At 36.9% G+C, this 15,887-nt stretch overlaps 1 protein-coding gene across 2 annotated transcripts in view; it reads left to right on the forward strand.

The window, feature by feature from the left end:
* The window catches only part of VTA1 (vesicle trafficking 1), a 40,703-nt gene that overhangs the window by 12,360 nt on the left and 12,456 nt on the right, over positions 1-15,887 (forward strand). For both annotated transcript variants that reach the window (XM_054162662.1, XM_054162663.1), the window contains exons 3-5: positions 2,125-2,252; positions 2,887-2,962; positions 6,569-6,680. In XM_054162662.1, the coding sequence (XP_054018637.1) occupies positions 2,125-2,252; positions 2,887-2,962; positions 6,569-6,680 (316 nt within the window). The remainder of the gene's footprint in view (positions 1-2,124; positions 2,253-2,886; positions 2,963-6,568; positions 6,681-15,887) is intronic.

Raw genomic sequence — 15,887 nt, forward strand, 5'->3', positions numbered from 1 at the left:
TTTGAAACCATCTCCATCAAACATCAGATCAAGTATACTAGTAACTTACTTTTATGAGTGCAAGGTGTGTGTATGTATATATAAGCTGGTGACAGATACATCTGTAAACAAATAATTTTCTTCCTCAAATTCAATTTCATGTCAGTTAGATCTTGCAACTTACAAATTGTGATACACAAACAAGAAAAACAATTACACTTTTTAAACCAAACACTTTTTTGAAAACCATGTAAAGTATGAGTTTCACAAGTCTTCAAATTTAAAGTTCTGTTTGGAAAGTTTGTATTTTCATTACCGAAATCAAGTAAGTTTGCTGGCAGCATTATATGTACTAAAAAAATTGGCAGCAGTCTAAAAAATATGGAAATGCAGCCTTCATGATTTAAGCTTTCTTCGCATGCACAGTGAAAAATAACTGCTGAGCAGGGATTGTTTTTAAATCTTTTTGGCAAAATACAGGCTGCAAGTCAGTATCATGCAGTGTTCCTGTTTTTGTTCTCTAAGGATAACCTGAGATTTCCTTATGTGCAAACAGTAAGCCTATTCAGAAGCTGTAAATCCACCTGTTGTAACTGTTAGAGGGTTATTTGCTTTCCTGACTTTTCTTAGGAAACTTGAGGATTCTTGTACTCTAACATCTTTGAAAAGAGGTCTTTGAGTTGCAGTACACTGCTTACACTGAACATTCCAGTAAATCCATAGGGCACTAGACAGGTCAAGGTAGAGCTCAGATGCTTTGAAAGGTGTAATGAACTGCAGTGAAATAACCTTCGAAGAGAAAAGATAAATAATCACTCTCGCCTACAGTACTTTGTAAAGCATGCATTGCTTGATCAGTTGAATCCTGACACAGGCTTCAGGGTGCCTGGTCTTTCAGATAGCGTGGTGGGTTGAAATTCCCCCCTAACATTAACTTTGCCAGACCAGCTCAGTTGGAAGCAAATGGAAGTTGTATTCACAAGCAAAACTACACTCTACAATGGAATGCAACGAATATGTACAAAATATACAGTATGTGCAATATTGTACCAATGTTTACAATTAGCAAACAACACAAAACTCCCCCTGGTCAAAGGGACCAGGGAAGCTGTTCCACTTCCCCCCCCACCATCCCCTGTCCCAAAGTGAGAAAAGGAGAGGAGAGAAAGCAGTGGTTAGACTTCAACAAAATGACGCAGCCAAGGTCAGCCGAAAAGCAGAGTAATATCTCTTGAGCAAAGCAAGCAGAGATCAGAAAAGAGAGAGAATAGTTTTGGTACAGCTGGTCTTATAACAGATATTTTCGCCAATGAAACTGTTTAGAATTATCTTTACTTTTCCTTTTTGCACCCAATAGTGATTTACTTATATTTTTCTACCTCTCCACTCAAAATCTGTAACAGAATTTTAAAGGCATAGCCTAAAACCACCACAGATAGTAAAGGGAAAAATATCTGTAGCTGCTCCTTCATAATATTGTAGTTGTGGGGTGTTTTAACAGTTTGTTTGGGGTTTTTAAAGTATTTTGTGTTTGAAGATGGTATTCAGAGCTACTTACTTACTCATAATCATAGAATCCTGGAATGGTTTTGGTTAAAAGGGACCTCCAAAGGTCATCTAGTCCAACCCCCCTGCAGTGAGCAGGGGTGTCCTCCATTAGATCAGGTTGACCAGAGCCCTGTTGAGCCTGACCTTGATTATCTCCAAGGATAGGCCCTCAAGTACAGCCCACTGTTCCAGTGTTCCACTGCCCTCCTGGTAAAGAACTTCCTCCTAATGTCCAACTTAAATCTGCTCTTCTCTAATTTAAAACCACTGACCCTCATTCTATCACTACAGGCCTTTGTAAACCAGCCAACTAAACTCCAGCCTTGTAGTCCCCCTTCAGGTACTGGAAGGCTGCTATTAGGTCTCCCTGGAGGCTTCCCTTCTCTCCCTCCAAAAGAATGTGTTTTCTCTTTAGTGTGCTGCTTTTAGCATTTGTTGTGTTAGAAGCTGGAGATTGGTATAAAGTTTATACTGTTTCTTTTTAAAATTGACCTTGGATTTGTGTAAATCATCAGTTCCTTGTGTCTGAATTAGATTATGGAACTCTTAGGGTCTACAAGTTTTGTATTATTTTATTTTTTTTTTCATTTTTTACAGATGAAGAAACAGTTTGGTGATAATGAAGCAATTACTCAGGAAATTGTTGGTTCTGCTCATGTGGAGAATTATGCTTTAAAAATGTTTTTGTATGCAGACAACGAAGACAGAGCTGGGCAATTTCATAAGTAGGTGAAAATCTGGTTTTGCTATCTGAATTAAGTTCTGGTCAGGAAATCTGAATATTTAAACTCTTTAATTTGGAAACAAGAATTGGGCTTTAATATATTAATTTCCTCTTTCAGAAAACGCTTTGTTAAGTACTTGTTTGTCTCTTACTTCACTCGTTAATTGTTATCCTCCTCCTTGTGTTCTTTCAGAGGTTGCTCACCTACTGGCAAGCCTTCTAAAACCCCAAGCTAATGCTGAACTTGACATCATGCATGTTGTAGCTTCTACTGTCCAGTGATATTAAAATGGTTGTGGTTATGTGTGATTTGATTTACAGCATGTTGGTGGCTTTCTCTAAGATAATGTAGGATGCCCTATATCCTGTATTGAACATTCCAAACTAGAAACTAAGTGCAGAGCACATGACCTCAGCTTTAGAAAAATGCTGAAAATTTCCTGCATGGTAGTCAGGGGGCTACTCAACATATTGCTAATTCTAAGCATTGCAAAGTAATGGAGGAGGAGAGTTTTAAAAAAGCTAAATTGATAATTGGCTTGAAATAAGCCAGTGTGATCTAAAATGCTAACTCCTAAAATCTGATCCAAAGAGGCTGACATTACCAAGTTAGTGAACTATTTTCTTTTTTGCAGAAACATGATAAAATCCTTTTATACTGCAAGTCTCCTTATAGATGTGCTAACAGTCTTCGGGGAGCTCACTGAAGAGGTAAGCATTAGGGACGTGAGTGGATTATCTAACTGCTTTTCCTAGCACCTAGGTGCAAATTACTGATGTAGCTCTGTAAAATTGTTTTTGTAATATGTGTATATAAACTTCAAAGAATATGAGCTTTAATGTGTAGTCAAATACTTGTTAGTAAGTGATAAGGAACTGTGCTATTTCATATAAAATATGTAAGAAATACTAGACAATTTTTCCCCTCCCCTATGCATTACCAGAGAGGGGCATTATGTGGGATTTGCTCTCATCAGTAGAGCAATATCTCTATTTTACGATGAATGAATATGATAATAATGCTTTGGTGTGATAATGAATGCACACTGCTGCTGTTTTACTGCGTTTTTTCTTTTAAGCAGTCCTTTCTGTATCTGTTAGAAGATGCTTTATGACTTAGAAATTCAAAGTATGATTGTTGCTGTGGAACAGAGCATTACACTGAGTGAGTACGAATGAGTATAGGAAAAGTGATGGAGGGTTCCAGCCTTTTTCCACCTTTACTTTTTTCCCCTGCAAGCAAGAACTTTAGTGCTAACAATTGAGATGTAATTGTGTGCAATTTTAGTCAAAATAGATATTTTGGGGGTCACAACAAACCCTGCTGTTAAAAGTGATATGTTAAAGTTGGAAGAGTGTGAATTTACTTCATAGAAGTTGCTCACTATCTGACCATTAGAACTTGAATATTTTAATGAAATTAACTAACACAGTGCTCTTCATGGCAAGTAATCTTACAATCAAACTGTTATTCCAGAATTGGCTGAACAAGATCATGATTGCTTTTGTTATGGTACACCTGAATAATCTCTTGGTCTGTTTTAAAACAAACTTTTCTATTAGTGCATGGTCAGCTCCTTTCTGTTATGCATGTCCCACTGAAGAATTAATCTCTGATACAGAGGAGCAGGTACTCATTGTGAAAACGAAAAGGGAGATTTTCTTGTTAAATTAACTGAATGAGAAGCTCCGTTTGAAAATGTGATGGTGTAGCTGACATCTTCTGACAAAGGGGGGAAAAAAAGTTAGAGAAAACTGCTACTGGATCACAAAGATAAGTTTCAAATCTTATTAAAGGAAGATTGAAATACCTGGAAAAATAAATAAGAAATAACAGCACTAAACAATCTGAGACAAAATCAGCACGTGCTGGTCGCTTAAGTCCTGAATATATCTCAGGACCCCTAAATCCACACAGGTAATCTACAATTGCTTTTTTCTCATGTGCTTGACTGTTACAGGCTTCCACTAGCAAAAGTGTTTGGAGAACCCAAAAGTTCTGCTGATTTGCAGGCCCGTAACAAGTCTGTGGTTGTCCTGATCCCAAACTATTCCATGTCTTCCTTGGAATTCAGATACTTACTATCCTGTATGTAAATCCCTGATCTGATAGGTGACCCTAACATACAGTTTAAAATGCAGTTGCCTTGGCTAGTTTCATTTGTAAGTATTGGGAGGAAAGTGAAAGAATGGTTTTGATAGTGGTGCCCTTCTTGTGTACTGTGTCATTCAGGAAGGTAAGTTTAGGTCTTAGAGGTCTTGCCCAAGAACATTTTGCCACATCTTCTATAGCCTGTGACTATACCAGTCTGCCATTTTCATCTATCAAGAGGTGCAAGTAAGATTTTTCTTCCATGTGTTCTCTTAAAACTGGCTGCTATGTGCCGTGATATTCTGTATGATACCAAATCATAAGTTTCTAGGGTCAAAGAATTGGACTGTTCTTTCTGAAAGTACCATACTCTAGTTGTGTATTTTTGCATTTTATGGCTTCTATAGATGTATCTATGAATAATAAAAGAATTTCACCTGTCCAGGAATGATTATTGAAGGAAAGTATTTAACAGAAAGTTGTGTTTTCTAATTGTACTTTTCCCTTCTGAGATATAGTGAGTACATTTTAACATATCAGTCATAAGGGTAGGCTGTTTTCTGGAGAACATTGTATTTGCAAAAATGAAGGCTGTATCCTTCTCCTGGGCTATGTGAGCATCCTGATGGATACTGATGTATTAAATATAAGCAAGGAAGCTTCCTGGAGATACGCATTATGCTGTCACTCTCTACCCTATTCTAGATGATGGTGCAATAGGCTTTGTGAAGTAGAATTTTGAATTTCATTTTATTAATTCTCAAAAACTTTGCAGGTTATTTCAGTCAGGACTATTAAAGAGAGATTATTCTGTCTGCTTTAGTTTCCAAACCATTTAACTTGTGAGTGTTACTGTGGAAATCTGAGTTCACCAGTACCTTGCATGTAATGATGTTGATGTGAAACACAGCATCAACCGGTATTGATTGCTTGGCCAAATTATTCCACTCATACTTCTGCATTTCTTATCTCTGTTCATATTCAGCTTTTTTCCTTGAAATATATGATGTCATAACTGTCAGAACTGGTTATTTATCTTACAACTTTTAACAAAGCATTTGATTTACATAATAATTTGATTGAGAACTCTTCTGGATTAAAAAACACGCTATGGTAACAAGCCCAGGAGATATAAAGTGGCCAATCTTACATTCATGTTTTGGGATACTAAAGTTGTACATAAGAAGAGTAAGTTGGTTTTGGTTTTATTTTGGTTTGGTTTTGGATTTTTTTTTTTAATGTAGTGGAAAATCTCAAAACAGTTGAGATTTTGACATTTATTTCAATCGCTCATGTTTGGCAGAAAGGAGAATTTATGAAAACCAAGGTTAAATGATTTTCCTCAATTCCTTTTTCCCAGAAACTGAAAATAATTAAATAGTGCCTTAATTGTCTTTAAATACTGAAGTGTTGTTTTCCCTTTTTTCAATTTCAAACTATTACCGTAGAAATGGAAATAAAGTCAGAAAGGCAAGCTGCAGATTTGCTTCTCACTGCTGTTGTTTCATATCAGTACCATTTCAGGGTATTGGCAGCAGTTTTATTGACTCTTAATATAGTGATTAATTTTTGGATGTACAATTTTTTTTTCTAATAACTGAACTATTAAACTTGTTATTAGAAGTGTATTTGAAGTATTTATTAATATAACCCCTTGCTCTGCAGGTATTTTATGTATTGCTCAAGTCCGTCCATCTGACTTCTAGCTATGTTGTGAAGATACAATAAATCAAAATACTGTTATGCCCTGGAATATCCCACCACCACCACACTGAACTGCAACTTCAGCAGCCTTTTTGTATTTATGCTTTTAAATACACTTTAAAATTAATACAATTAGAAAAGGTTTTGTGTTATTGATTAGCAAGAGTAGCGTTTAAAGTTTCAGACATTTAAAGTAATCAACTAAGTTTGTGGGGACAGGACGTTTTCTTTATTGTCTTACATTGGCAATTACAAATTGTTCCATATTTCATACTAGATGGTCCTGGTATAATGTGTTTTCTTTCTTGACATGCTACACCAATATATCATATTCACTTTTTCCTTTCATACTGAGAACCTGTAGAGCAGTTATTTTTATATTTCTTTTTAATTCACCAATTAATTTCATGTGCAGTTTATCTTTAAAGGGATTTCAAGGGATAGCAGCTTACACTTCTGGTTTGAATACATTAATTTTTAGAAGTGAGTGGTTAAAGTGGCTGGGTTTTTCCTTTCCACAGAATGCCCAGCACAGGAAGTATGCCAGGTGGAAGGCAGCATACATTCATAACTGCTTGAAGAATGGAGAGACTCCTCAGCCTGGCCCTATTGGAATGGAAGGAGAGAGCTTTGGTATGTGTTTCCCTTTTAACAGGAGCAAATAGGTGGGCCAAGATGAAAGTAATAATAGGCACAGTTCTTCCCTGCTTAAATGTTCCATTCATGGTGGGCCATCTGCTTTTTCTTTTCTGTTTCTCCTCCTGTTACTTTTATTGCCCCTTACTATTTGATTGACTTGTTGTTTTTTTTTTCTTTTCATAGTGCAGGCTGTTATTTGAATACAGCTACTCTCTAAGAGGGTATTGTCACCTTTGGGCCAGAACCATGCATTTCTTTTAATGTTATTCACAGTCCTTTTAAATGTTTCGTAAAATAATCCCTTTGCCAGTTTATCCTCTCTCAGAAGTTAAGTAGGATTCAAAAATTAATTGATCAATAGATACAGCTTCAAAGTAAATACCTGGCTGTGAGATGACCCCTACCTCCCAGTATAATAATGTGAGGTTCAAAACTGTGTTATGGCCTAATCTTTGTAGATTAGATTTCCTGCTACTTTCTCACTCGTGCACTTTTCCCCATGTGTTTTTAGTTACTTCCTCCCTAAGTGTTAGATAAAAAGTGGTGACATCCACTTAGGAGAATGAGTGTTTATGAGAACAGGTTGTTTTAAACCTCTCCAATTGTAACTTTTGCTGTAATCTGTTTAATGCACTCAGGTCTGTCTAAACTCCACTGCTAATTTAGAAGTCCTAGATATTCAGTATAGGAGCGTCCAAACCTTACTCATTTAGAGCTTTTCATAAAGACACCACAACTGTGAGCAAACACAAGCTAGCCTCCCCATGAGGTAACAGAACATGTAGTAAGCAGGTGCTTCCTTACAAGAGCACATAGATGACATCTCAGCATCTTTTATTTCATTATGTGTATTTTACAAACAATAAGTAAGCAGTCAAACCAGAGGTGCCACATTCTTTCTAAACTTTACAAATGTTACCCTATTTCTAAAGCATACATCCACAGCCTTCACAAATATGTATGAGGTTTTGTGAAGTCAAATGAAATGACAGGCAACCCCTTTTTTGTTAAACTTCTGAAGCAGATAATAGTATTACTGTTCTGTGTACAAATTGATCCTGGTTTTCAGTATTTTATTAAAGCAAAATATATACAAAACCAATTCAATTCTGAAGCAAATCAAAATAGAACTGAAATGTAATTGTTAACTTTCAAAATATTTTCACCTATTTACTTTTCCATTATTTCCAGTTTTCCTATGATTAATGCTTTATGAATGTCCAATACTTCTTGCATCTCACCAAGTCGCTTTCCACCACAATCATTTTCATTAATAAGAGGTCTCTTTGTTTTCCTTCCCAGTCAGTGCAGAAGCTTGAAATACACATTTTTTTAAATGGAAACCTCTTATGGAAATAGGATGTCTTTGGAATGAATTACTTTCATTATGCAAGTTAAAACACACTAATATTGCTCTGTGACAATGAATTCTGTGTAATTCTTCGCATTCCTAATGAAACAACTAAGAATATTAAATGGTTTGACATTTTTATCTGAACTAGTATGTAAGACATTGGGGCTTGAATAAATGTCACTCAAGTTGATACTCATCTCTTAACTTTAGCTTTAATTTGATAATAGAGATTTTTCTAATAAAAAGAATTGACAAATCTACCATTCAGAAGACAAATCTAACCTGTAGAGTGTGACTTCTCTCTGACTTATAGAGGTGGACGCATGAAGTTTTATGGAAATATGCATTAATAGATCTATATATTTACAGGTGCACAAACACACACACATATATATACACACACAAGTATTTATTTCTTGGTTTCTATTCCTCTGTGTTTGGGGTCTGTACCTGGGTCTTGTCTGAACCTGTAATTTCACATTTCTTATCAATAGGCTTTAAATTTTCTGCACATTGGTTTCATTTTAAATATGTCAAATCATTAGAAAACTTTTCTCTCCTAGTTCTCATTTTTTTCCTCATGCAATCTTATATTTTGAAGCTTCTTTCCTGTTTATTTATGAAGAAAGAGGAAGATGCGCATGACCTACTGTTCACTGACAGATTAAACTGGTGGTCCTTCCAGCAAGGTGTAGCATCCTGTTCCACTTGGCAACCACTAGCTGATTCTTTAGTAGAAGGCAAATGTGCAGCAGAAGATAAAAACTAACAAAGTAGCATGAATAAAAACTATCTTACCACCTTTATCAGACAACAAGCAAAGTATAATGAACTAGGAAATAGTCTTACTCTTTCCAAGGCAACTTTTAGTACATAGTATATTGCTTGAAGTATGAGAGTGTTCTGTTGTCTTCCAAATGTGAACTGGAGAACATGGCATACAAGGTGAAGTTAGTTCTTATAGCTGTCTTAACCTATACCTAATGAGAGAGTATAAAGAGTATCAAAGTCAGACTACATGGATGTGCCTAGTAATACAGCAACAGGCAATGGACATAGGTTGCAAGAAGGAAAATGGGAATTAGTTATTAGAAAAATAATTGTCATCACCAATGTGGTCAGATATTAAAAGAGGCCAAGAGTTGTTATGGAATAGCCATACGAGGAGAGGCTGAGGGAGCTGGGGTTGCTTAGCCTGGAGAAGAGGAAACTCAGGGGTGACCTTATTACTCTCTACAACTACCTGAAGGGAGGTTGTAGACAGATGGATGTTGCTCTCTTCTCCCAGGCAGCCAGTACCAGGACAAGAGGACACAGTCTCAGGCTGCGCCAGGGGAGGTTCAGGCTGGATGTTAGGGAAAAGTTCTATACAGAAAGAGTGATTGCCCATTGGAATGGGCTGCCTGGGGAGGTGGTGGAGTCGCCAAGGTTTTCAGGAGAAGACTTGATGGGGTGCTTGGTGCCATGGGTTAGTTGTTCAGGTGGTGTTGGACTGGTTGATGGGTTGGACGCGATGATCTTGAAGGTCTCTTCCAACCTGGTTTATTCTATGTATGTATTCTATGTATACTTAAAAAAATTCAAAGTCCCACTGGTCACAGTCCTGAGCAGCTGGCTCCAGCTGGCCCTGCTTGGGCAGGTACTTGGACTAGATAACATCAAGAAGTCCCTTCCAACCTCAGCTATTCTGTGGCCAGAGCAGCATGAACTGTTAGCGCTGTTACGAGTGAGGAATTGGACCAGGCAAAGGCAGTTGATCCTTCCACCTTTTTATGATTTTTGAAAAAATCATTCAGTTATATATGGAAAAGAGAGTCAATGAGTGGAAAGGGGAGAGGACCAGATAAGAGCGCTTCTGAGGTTCAAATTTAGCCCAAAGAACTCTGAATAGTGGCTCTCCACAGTGTAATGTTTTATCATTTATATGTCCTGGCCACCATTACATTTTTTTTAAAAAAAAGTTATATAATACAACATCACCATTTTTTAAATGGGAATGTGTTCCAAATATCTCTGTTTATTGTTGGCCTGTACTGAATTAAAAGTAAACAGAAGTGTCTAAAGCCTGTGTGCTGCTATGAGTTTGCATATTAATACTCTAGAAACACTATGACATAAGTTAATTCAGATATTTGTGAGCAAATGATGAGTATGATACAGTTGGATTTCCAAGCTACCAGTTTATTCTCATTATTATGTTTTTCTTACCTAAAGATGCCCTAAATACTTAAACAGTGGAATTTCTTTTACCTGTTGAGATAGTTCTGGTGTAGGGAAGTTGTATTTGAAGTATTAGCAAACAAATTTCTTCTTCCACATGCAGTCTTTTTCAAGGCAGTTTTCTTAACTGCTAATGCAGCTGCAATGAGAGAGGCTTACAATGCAACTCCCAGGTGCAAACATCACCACATTTTTTAAAGTTAAATTACATTAGTTTGATAATTCAGTGAAGAAGGTAGCATGTGAGGAAAAAAATGTGAATGCAGTGAGCAGCCTAATTAACTATTTCTAGCTTTAACTGAGTGCACATAGTGTAATGTTGACAAAGCTCATCTGATTGTGTGAAATTAATTATTGAATCTAAGCAATTGCAAAATATGACTTTCTGAGCAGAGATTACCAAGCTTTTGGTAAAAATCTGTGCATGAAGCTCGGGTAGAACAAACAGTTGTTCCCAGCAGCAACAGGCAGGCTTTTGATGTTGTTAATGTGAAAGCAAAGGACTTGCTTAAGTCTGCAAAAGAAACTCTTGTAGAAGAGAAAGCAGAATTAAGACCACTCAAATCCTTACTATTCATTGCAGATCATTACAAGTGGTAGTGTGAATTGATGAAGACTGTGGCTTTCATTACCAAGTTAAATCTGCATGCGGCTTAAAAGTAACGCAAATACTCAGAGCCAAAATGTTAACATCCTTATTGATAGGGAGCTGCAACATCTGTAATTTGACAATATAATTTCATTTTTTGAGCAATGAATTAATGTAATTAACTTTTGGAAATCAGCTCTGTGGTGTAGCTATCCATAATGCTCTACACAAGCAAGACAAAAATTTTATGTAAATCTTTATCAGAAGAATCTATTAAAAAAAAATTAGTGTCAATTCTTGCTTTGTGTATTATAAGAAGAAAAGCAACATTGTTTGAATGTACAACTGGACCTTCCCCATTCCTTTCTGCTTGCTCATTTTCTTCTTTTCCCTTGCAAGTGGAAAAAGTCTGTTTAAACAGTGAAACTAGGTCTCTGTAGCTTGACAAACTACCATTTTTTTCCAAGCCGTTATTTTTTTGGTGTTTTTTTAAAAACCATACTGTAACTCTTGGAGATGTTTTTACAGTGGTATAGGCATGCTTTATGCAGTTCTGCTGTCGGATTTATGCGTGCCTTTGTCAGGATGCCACCATTGAAACCTTAATATGATACGCTTGATTTATTAATGCAGCTGGAATACAAGTCCTAGAGTACAAATCAGGGTCACTTAGCAGTAGCTCTCGGTCACCCAACACAATTTTATACTGAGGGGGGAAAAAAATACAATGTAATTTCAAATATGAAAAGAAGTATATTGGAAATAATAAAATGCATTTAATATCACTACTTTCAGGACAATATATGACATATATTCTACATTTATACTACAGAATTCCAGGAAATCTTTATAGTCCCAACTAGTAGAAAGAGCAGTGGAAGTTGATGGATTTTTGAGTCTGTTTATAAGTATTGTGGCAGAAAAAGTAAAGTACATACATATTTAGAAAGCAGTGTTCCAGCAGAACCTTGCATTGTGGATCTTTTGACAACATCCCAAGCTAAAGATGAACAAGTAGTGGAATTTGGAGAAGAAAATGGTTATAATTCAAAATTGATAAGAGTATTGTTTTAATTCTCTGGACTCCTTAAAAATAGGAGTACTGAGAATCAGAGGAGTTTGGACTCCTTGAAAACAAACATTTTGCTAGTTTTAAATGTTGTGCTCTGGGATGCTGAATTTAAGTCCTCATCATCATGTACCTTTACACTAGACAAGGGAATGCCTTTAAGCCTTGAGAGCCTTGTATTTATATGAAAATATCCTTGGACAGTTGGTTATGGGGCATGGACACATTATTATATTAGAGGACACAGTCTCAGGCTGCGCCAGGGGAGGTTCAGGCTAGATGTTAGGAAAAAGTTCTATACAGAAAGAGTGATTGCCCATTGGAATGGGCTGCCTGGGGAGGTGGTGGAGTCACCATCATTGGAGGTTTTCAGGAGAAGACTTGATGGGGTGCTTGGTGCCGTGGGTTAGTTGTTTGGGTGGTGTTGGATTGGTTGATGGGTTGGACGCGATGATCTTGAAGGTCTCTTCCAACCTGGTTTATTCTATGTATGTATGGGGTATCAGCCTTATTCCACAAAGTTTTGCCTTCAATAAAGAAAACAAACAAAGAGCAACAAAACACACACACACATACCCCCAAATCAACCCAAAACCTGGGTGTACTGTAACTCTTGAGAAAATTCTCAAGAACATGTGGATTGGTTATCCTGTGATGCAAGCACAGAGGAAGATGAGGTTCCAAAACCAGAAACTCAGCTGGAGCTGGAACTGAACGTGAAACAATTGTATCACTGTTTCACAGAATCACAGGGAATCAAGGAATGGTCTGGGTTGGAAGGGACCTCCAAAGGTTGTCTGGTCCAACCCCCTCTACAGTAAGCAGGGACATCCTCAACTAGACCATGTTGCCCAGAGCCCTCTGAAGCCTCAACCTGAATAGCTACAGGCTAGTAGTTCAGGATCCTTGAGCAAGTTGTAAGAAACTTTAAATTCTAGGCTATTACTGCTCTATGAGAAATGAATTCTCTAATTTTTCTAACATTTATTCCCATTCCCTGAAAATTGGTTTTCAGTAGCGTTATAAGTGTTCTAACCACAGAACTTAAAAATAGTTTATTGACTTAAAAGTTCTTTTCCAGCAGCCTGAAATACTTGTACTGAGCACTAATGTTAAAACTCTTCACAAATACTGTATGCATGTATCTCAAGATGGTTCTAATACTTTAGCCTTTGATAAGAAGTATTTTAAATATTTATTTTGCAAAAAGCAGAGTTAAAATCTTTGATGATAACGGTTGGGTACTTCAAACACCTACAAAGTGTTAATTTAAACAAAGCTGGGTTTGTATTTAATACAATCTAACATTTGCCAATTGCATAATGAGCAAATCAAACAGTTGAGTTTGATCTTTTGATATGTATACCTGATCAAAAAGTATATTGCCCTTTTGTGAATTTGCCTCTAACAGGCACTGTTATTAATGATGTTCAGCACTTCTAACACTTTGGATTGGTTTGTTGTGTATGATATTGCCAGACTTTAACATGACCAGTGTTGCCCACAGCATTGCATTTTCGCAGAAGCAACTTTTGCAGTGGGAGAGTTTGAAGCTGAAGCTGGGAATGACTTGAAGAGAAAATAGAGAGGTAGTGCAAGACAGAACTACGGGGCAAAGGGTTGCAATTAGGGGATATGAAGCTCTAGGGCAGAGAGTGAGAAACAAGAATTGGACTGGAGAGCCAGATAAGGGCAGCAGGAAGCTGCAGGAGGCAGAACAAAGGAATAAATGCACTAGAGGTTTAAGCAAGAAAAACTTAAGAAAAAATACACCTAAATTGCCATGAAGGTTTTTCAGAAGTGCACTGAAAGCACCTTTTTTCCACTCCCTCATTCTCAAAAGTAGCTTACATTTTACAGCAGCTTTCCCAAAATACTATCTTTAGGCAACACCCAACATGGAAAATCCAACTTTATGTCTACAATTTGACCAAACTATAAATAATTGGTAACAGTGTCGCAAGTAAAACTTGTGCAGCCTTAACGTCAGACAACATGAGGCATGTTAGAGATTACTATTTCATGAATCTTATATATAGTAATTCTCTGGGATTCTTTTAAAACTGCATTTTATTTTCTGAAACTATTTTAAAATATTTTTTAACTAACATCAAAACCACTGAAAAAGTATTATCATTTAACCAATGACTTATTCATATCATATTAGTATTGAAAACATAGCATGTCTAGAGTTTACTTTTGAATCTTGCCCTTTTTTGCCAGTTTTAACACATTTAATTTTACATCCATGCATGTGAGCTGCATGATATTGCAGTATGGCTTCCTATCAAAAAATACAGCCAAGGAGAAACCTTAGGATACCCTTTGCCTTCCAGAAATGGCCAGATGTTTGTTTGCATGTGTCAGAAATAGCTTCATAAAACCACAGCCTGAATTACTGGTTGCAGCAATTGAAAATAATTTTCACAACCTAGAAGAATTGCACCATGTTCTGTGTTCTTGTATTAAATTTTGCTAGCAGTGCTTGACAGACCTGACACAACGTTGCTTCTAGGTTTCTTTATTTTTTAGTATTTAAAATAAAGATTCTTGGTATTAGTCTGTCAATGTGGAGGACTTACGAATTTGTTAGTGCTTGCATGTTTGTTGCAGTTTGAGCTGGGTGCCCCCTGATGTGTTCACTTCCTGTGTCCAGAAGTCCAGCCCAGAGGGGTGGACGCAGGAAATTGTGTGTATTTCCTACCATGATTCTTTGAACCACTATAAGATCCAGTGCGGGGTCTAGCACTTTCTCTTTTCTTCCTCCATCAGCCGGTAACTGGGGGAAATGTCTGCTGGCTTTGGGCCTGGCTAGGCCCAAGGCCACAGAGGGATGGGCAGTCTCAGACCTGGCCAGCTGAGACTAGCCCAGCAGAGGGAGGGGGAAGAAGGAGCCCTGGGGGTCTCGGGTGTACCCTCAGGTGGGAATGGGATGCCTCTGGGTTTGCTTTGGGATCTTTTCTTTGTCGCTGCGCTTTGGGTTTTCTGTAACATTCACTGCTTTCTATTTAAACTTTCATCACTTTTGCAATCCGTTTGTCTGAGTGTTTATTCCTGCCCGTGGTGGGGAGAGGGGGCTGCCTCAAACCCAGCACATTCTTGGTAGCAGAGGATGGTTGTTGTGGGGAGGGGGTCTGCCTCTAATCCCACCACAATGTTATGAATGAAACTAAACTACTACAACTTTGCAATATAAATAAAAAATACAGTTGTTTATTTGTTAAAGTCCAGTAAAAATGTCCCAATGACAAAACTTGATTTTACTCTGCATTATAGCTTTTTATTGTAGTAAATAGTATGGTGAAGCAGGAAGTGTTTCATCATTTTTAGTAAAGGTAGTACCTGAACTTTTTCTGGGAGGAAGAGGAACCTTTCATGGGAAAAAAATCCTGGCATTTGTAATAATAATATTTGTAATAGAAGACTGTTTTAATTATTAAGCAGTAGAGGTGTTTGCGTAATACATAATTTTGTATAGTTGAAGATCAGTATGGGTTTCAGAAGAAGCACTGCTTTTTCCAGCTGAAAACACATACAAGCTTTGTGCTCCAATATTCATTTTACTCCCTTTCAAGAGCTGGCTGTTAAAGCCATTTCGAAAACCGTGCTTGTTCCACCTGACATTGCTGTTACAAAGGAACACAGTAAAAGAAAATTAGTTCTTTAAAACTAAATTGAAATTAAGGAGCAGAAATCAACTGTATTCTAAATTAACTGGCTTGTTATCATAATAAAAATGGACCACATTGAATAAATTAGACCAGACCCTTAACAACATGACTAGATTGAAAAATAATACCTATGTTCTTTGTACATGCTATGAAGTATATCAAACCTCATTATTCTTATAGTGCATTATGTACTTTTAGCTGTTGTAGATACAGTTATGACTCAGCTAAAAAGTTCCCTGTTTTTGTCATTTGTTTATGGTTTGCTTAATTGATATGAAGTAGAAGTATTGGCACTGTC

The sequence above is a fragment of the Dryobates pubescens genome, chromosome 6, assembly GCF_014839835.1.
Source record: "Dryobates pubescens isolate bDryPub1 chromosome 6, bDryPub1.pri, whole genome shotgun sequence".
Lineage (NCBI taxonomy): Eukaryota > Metazoa > Chordata > Aves > Piciformes > Picidae > Dryobates > Dryobates pubescens.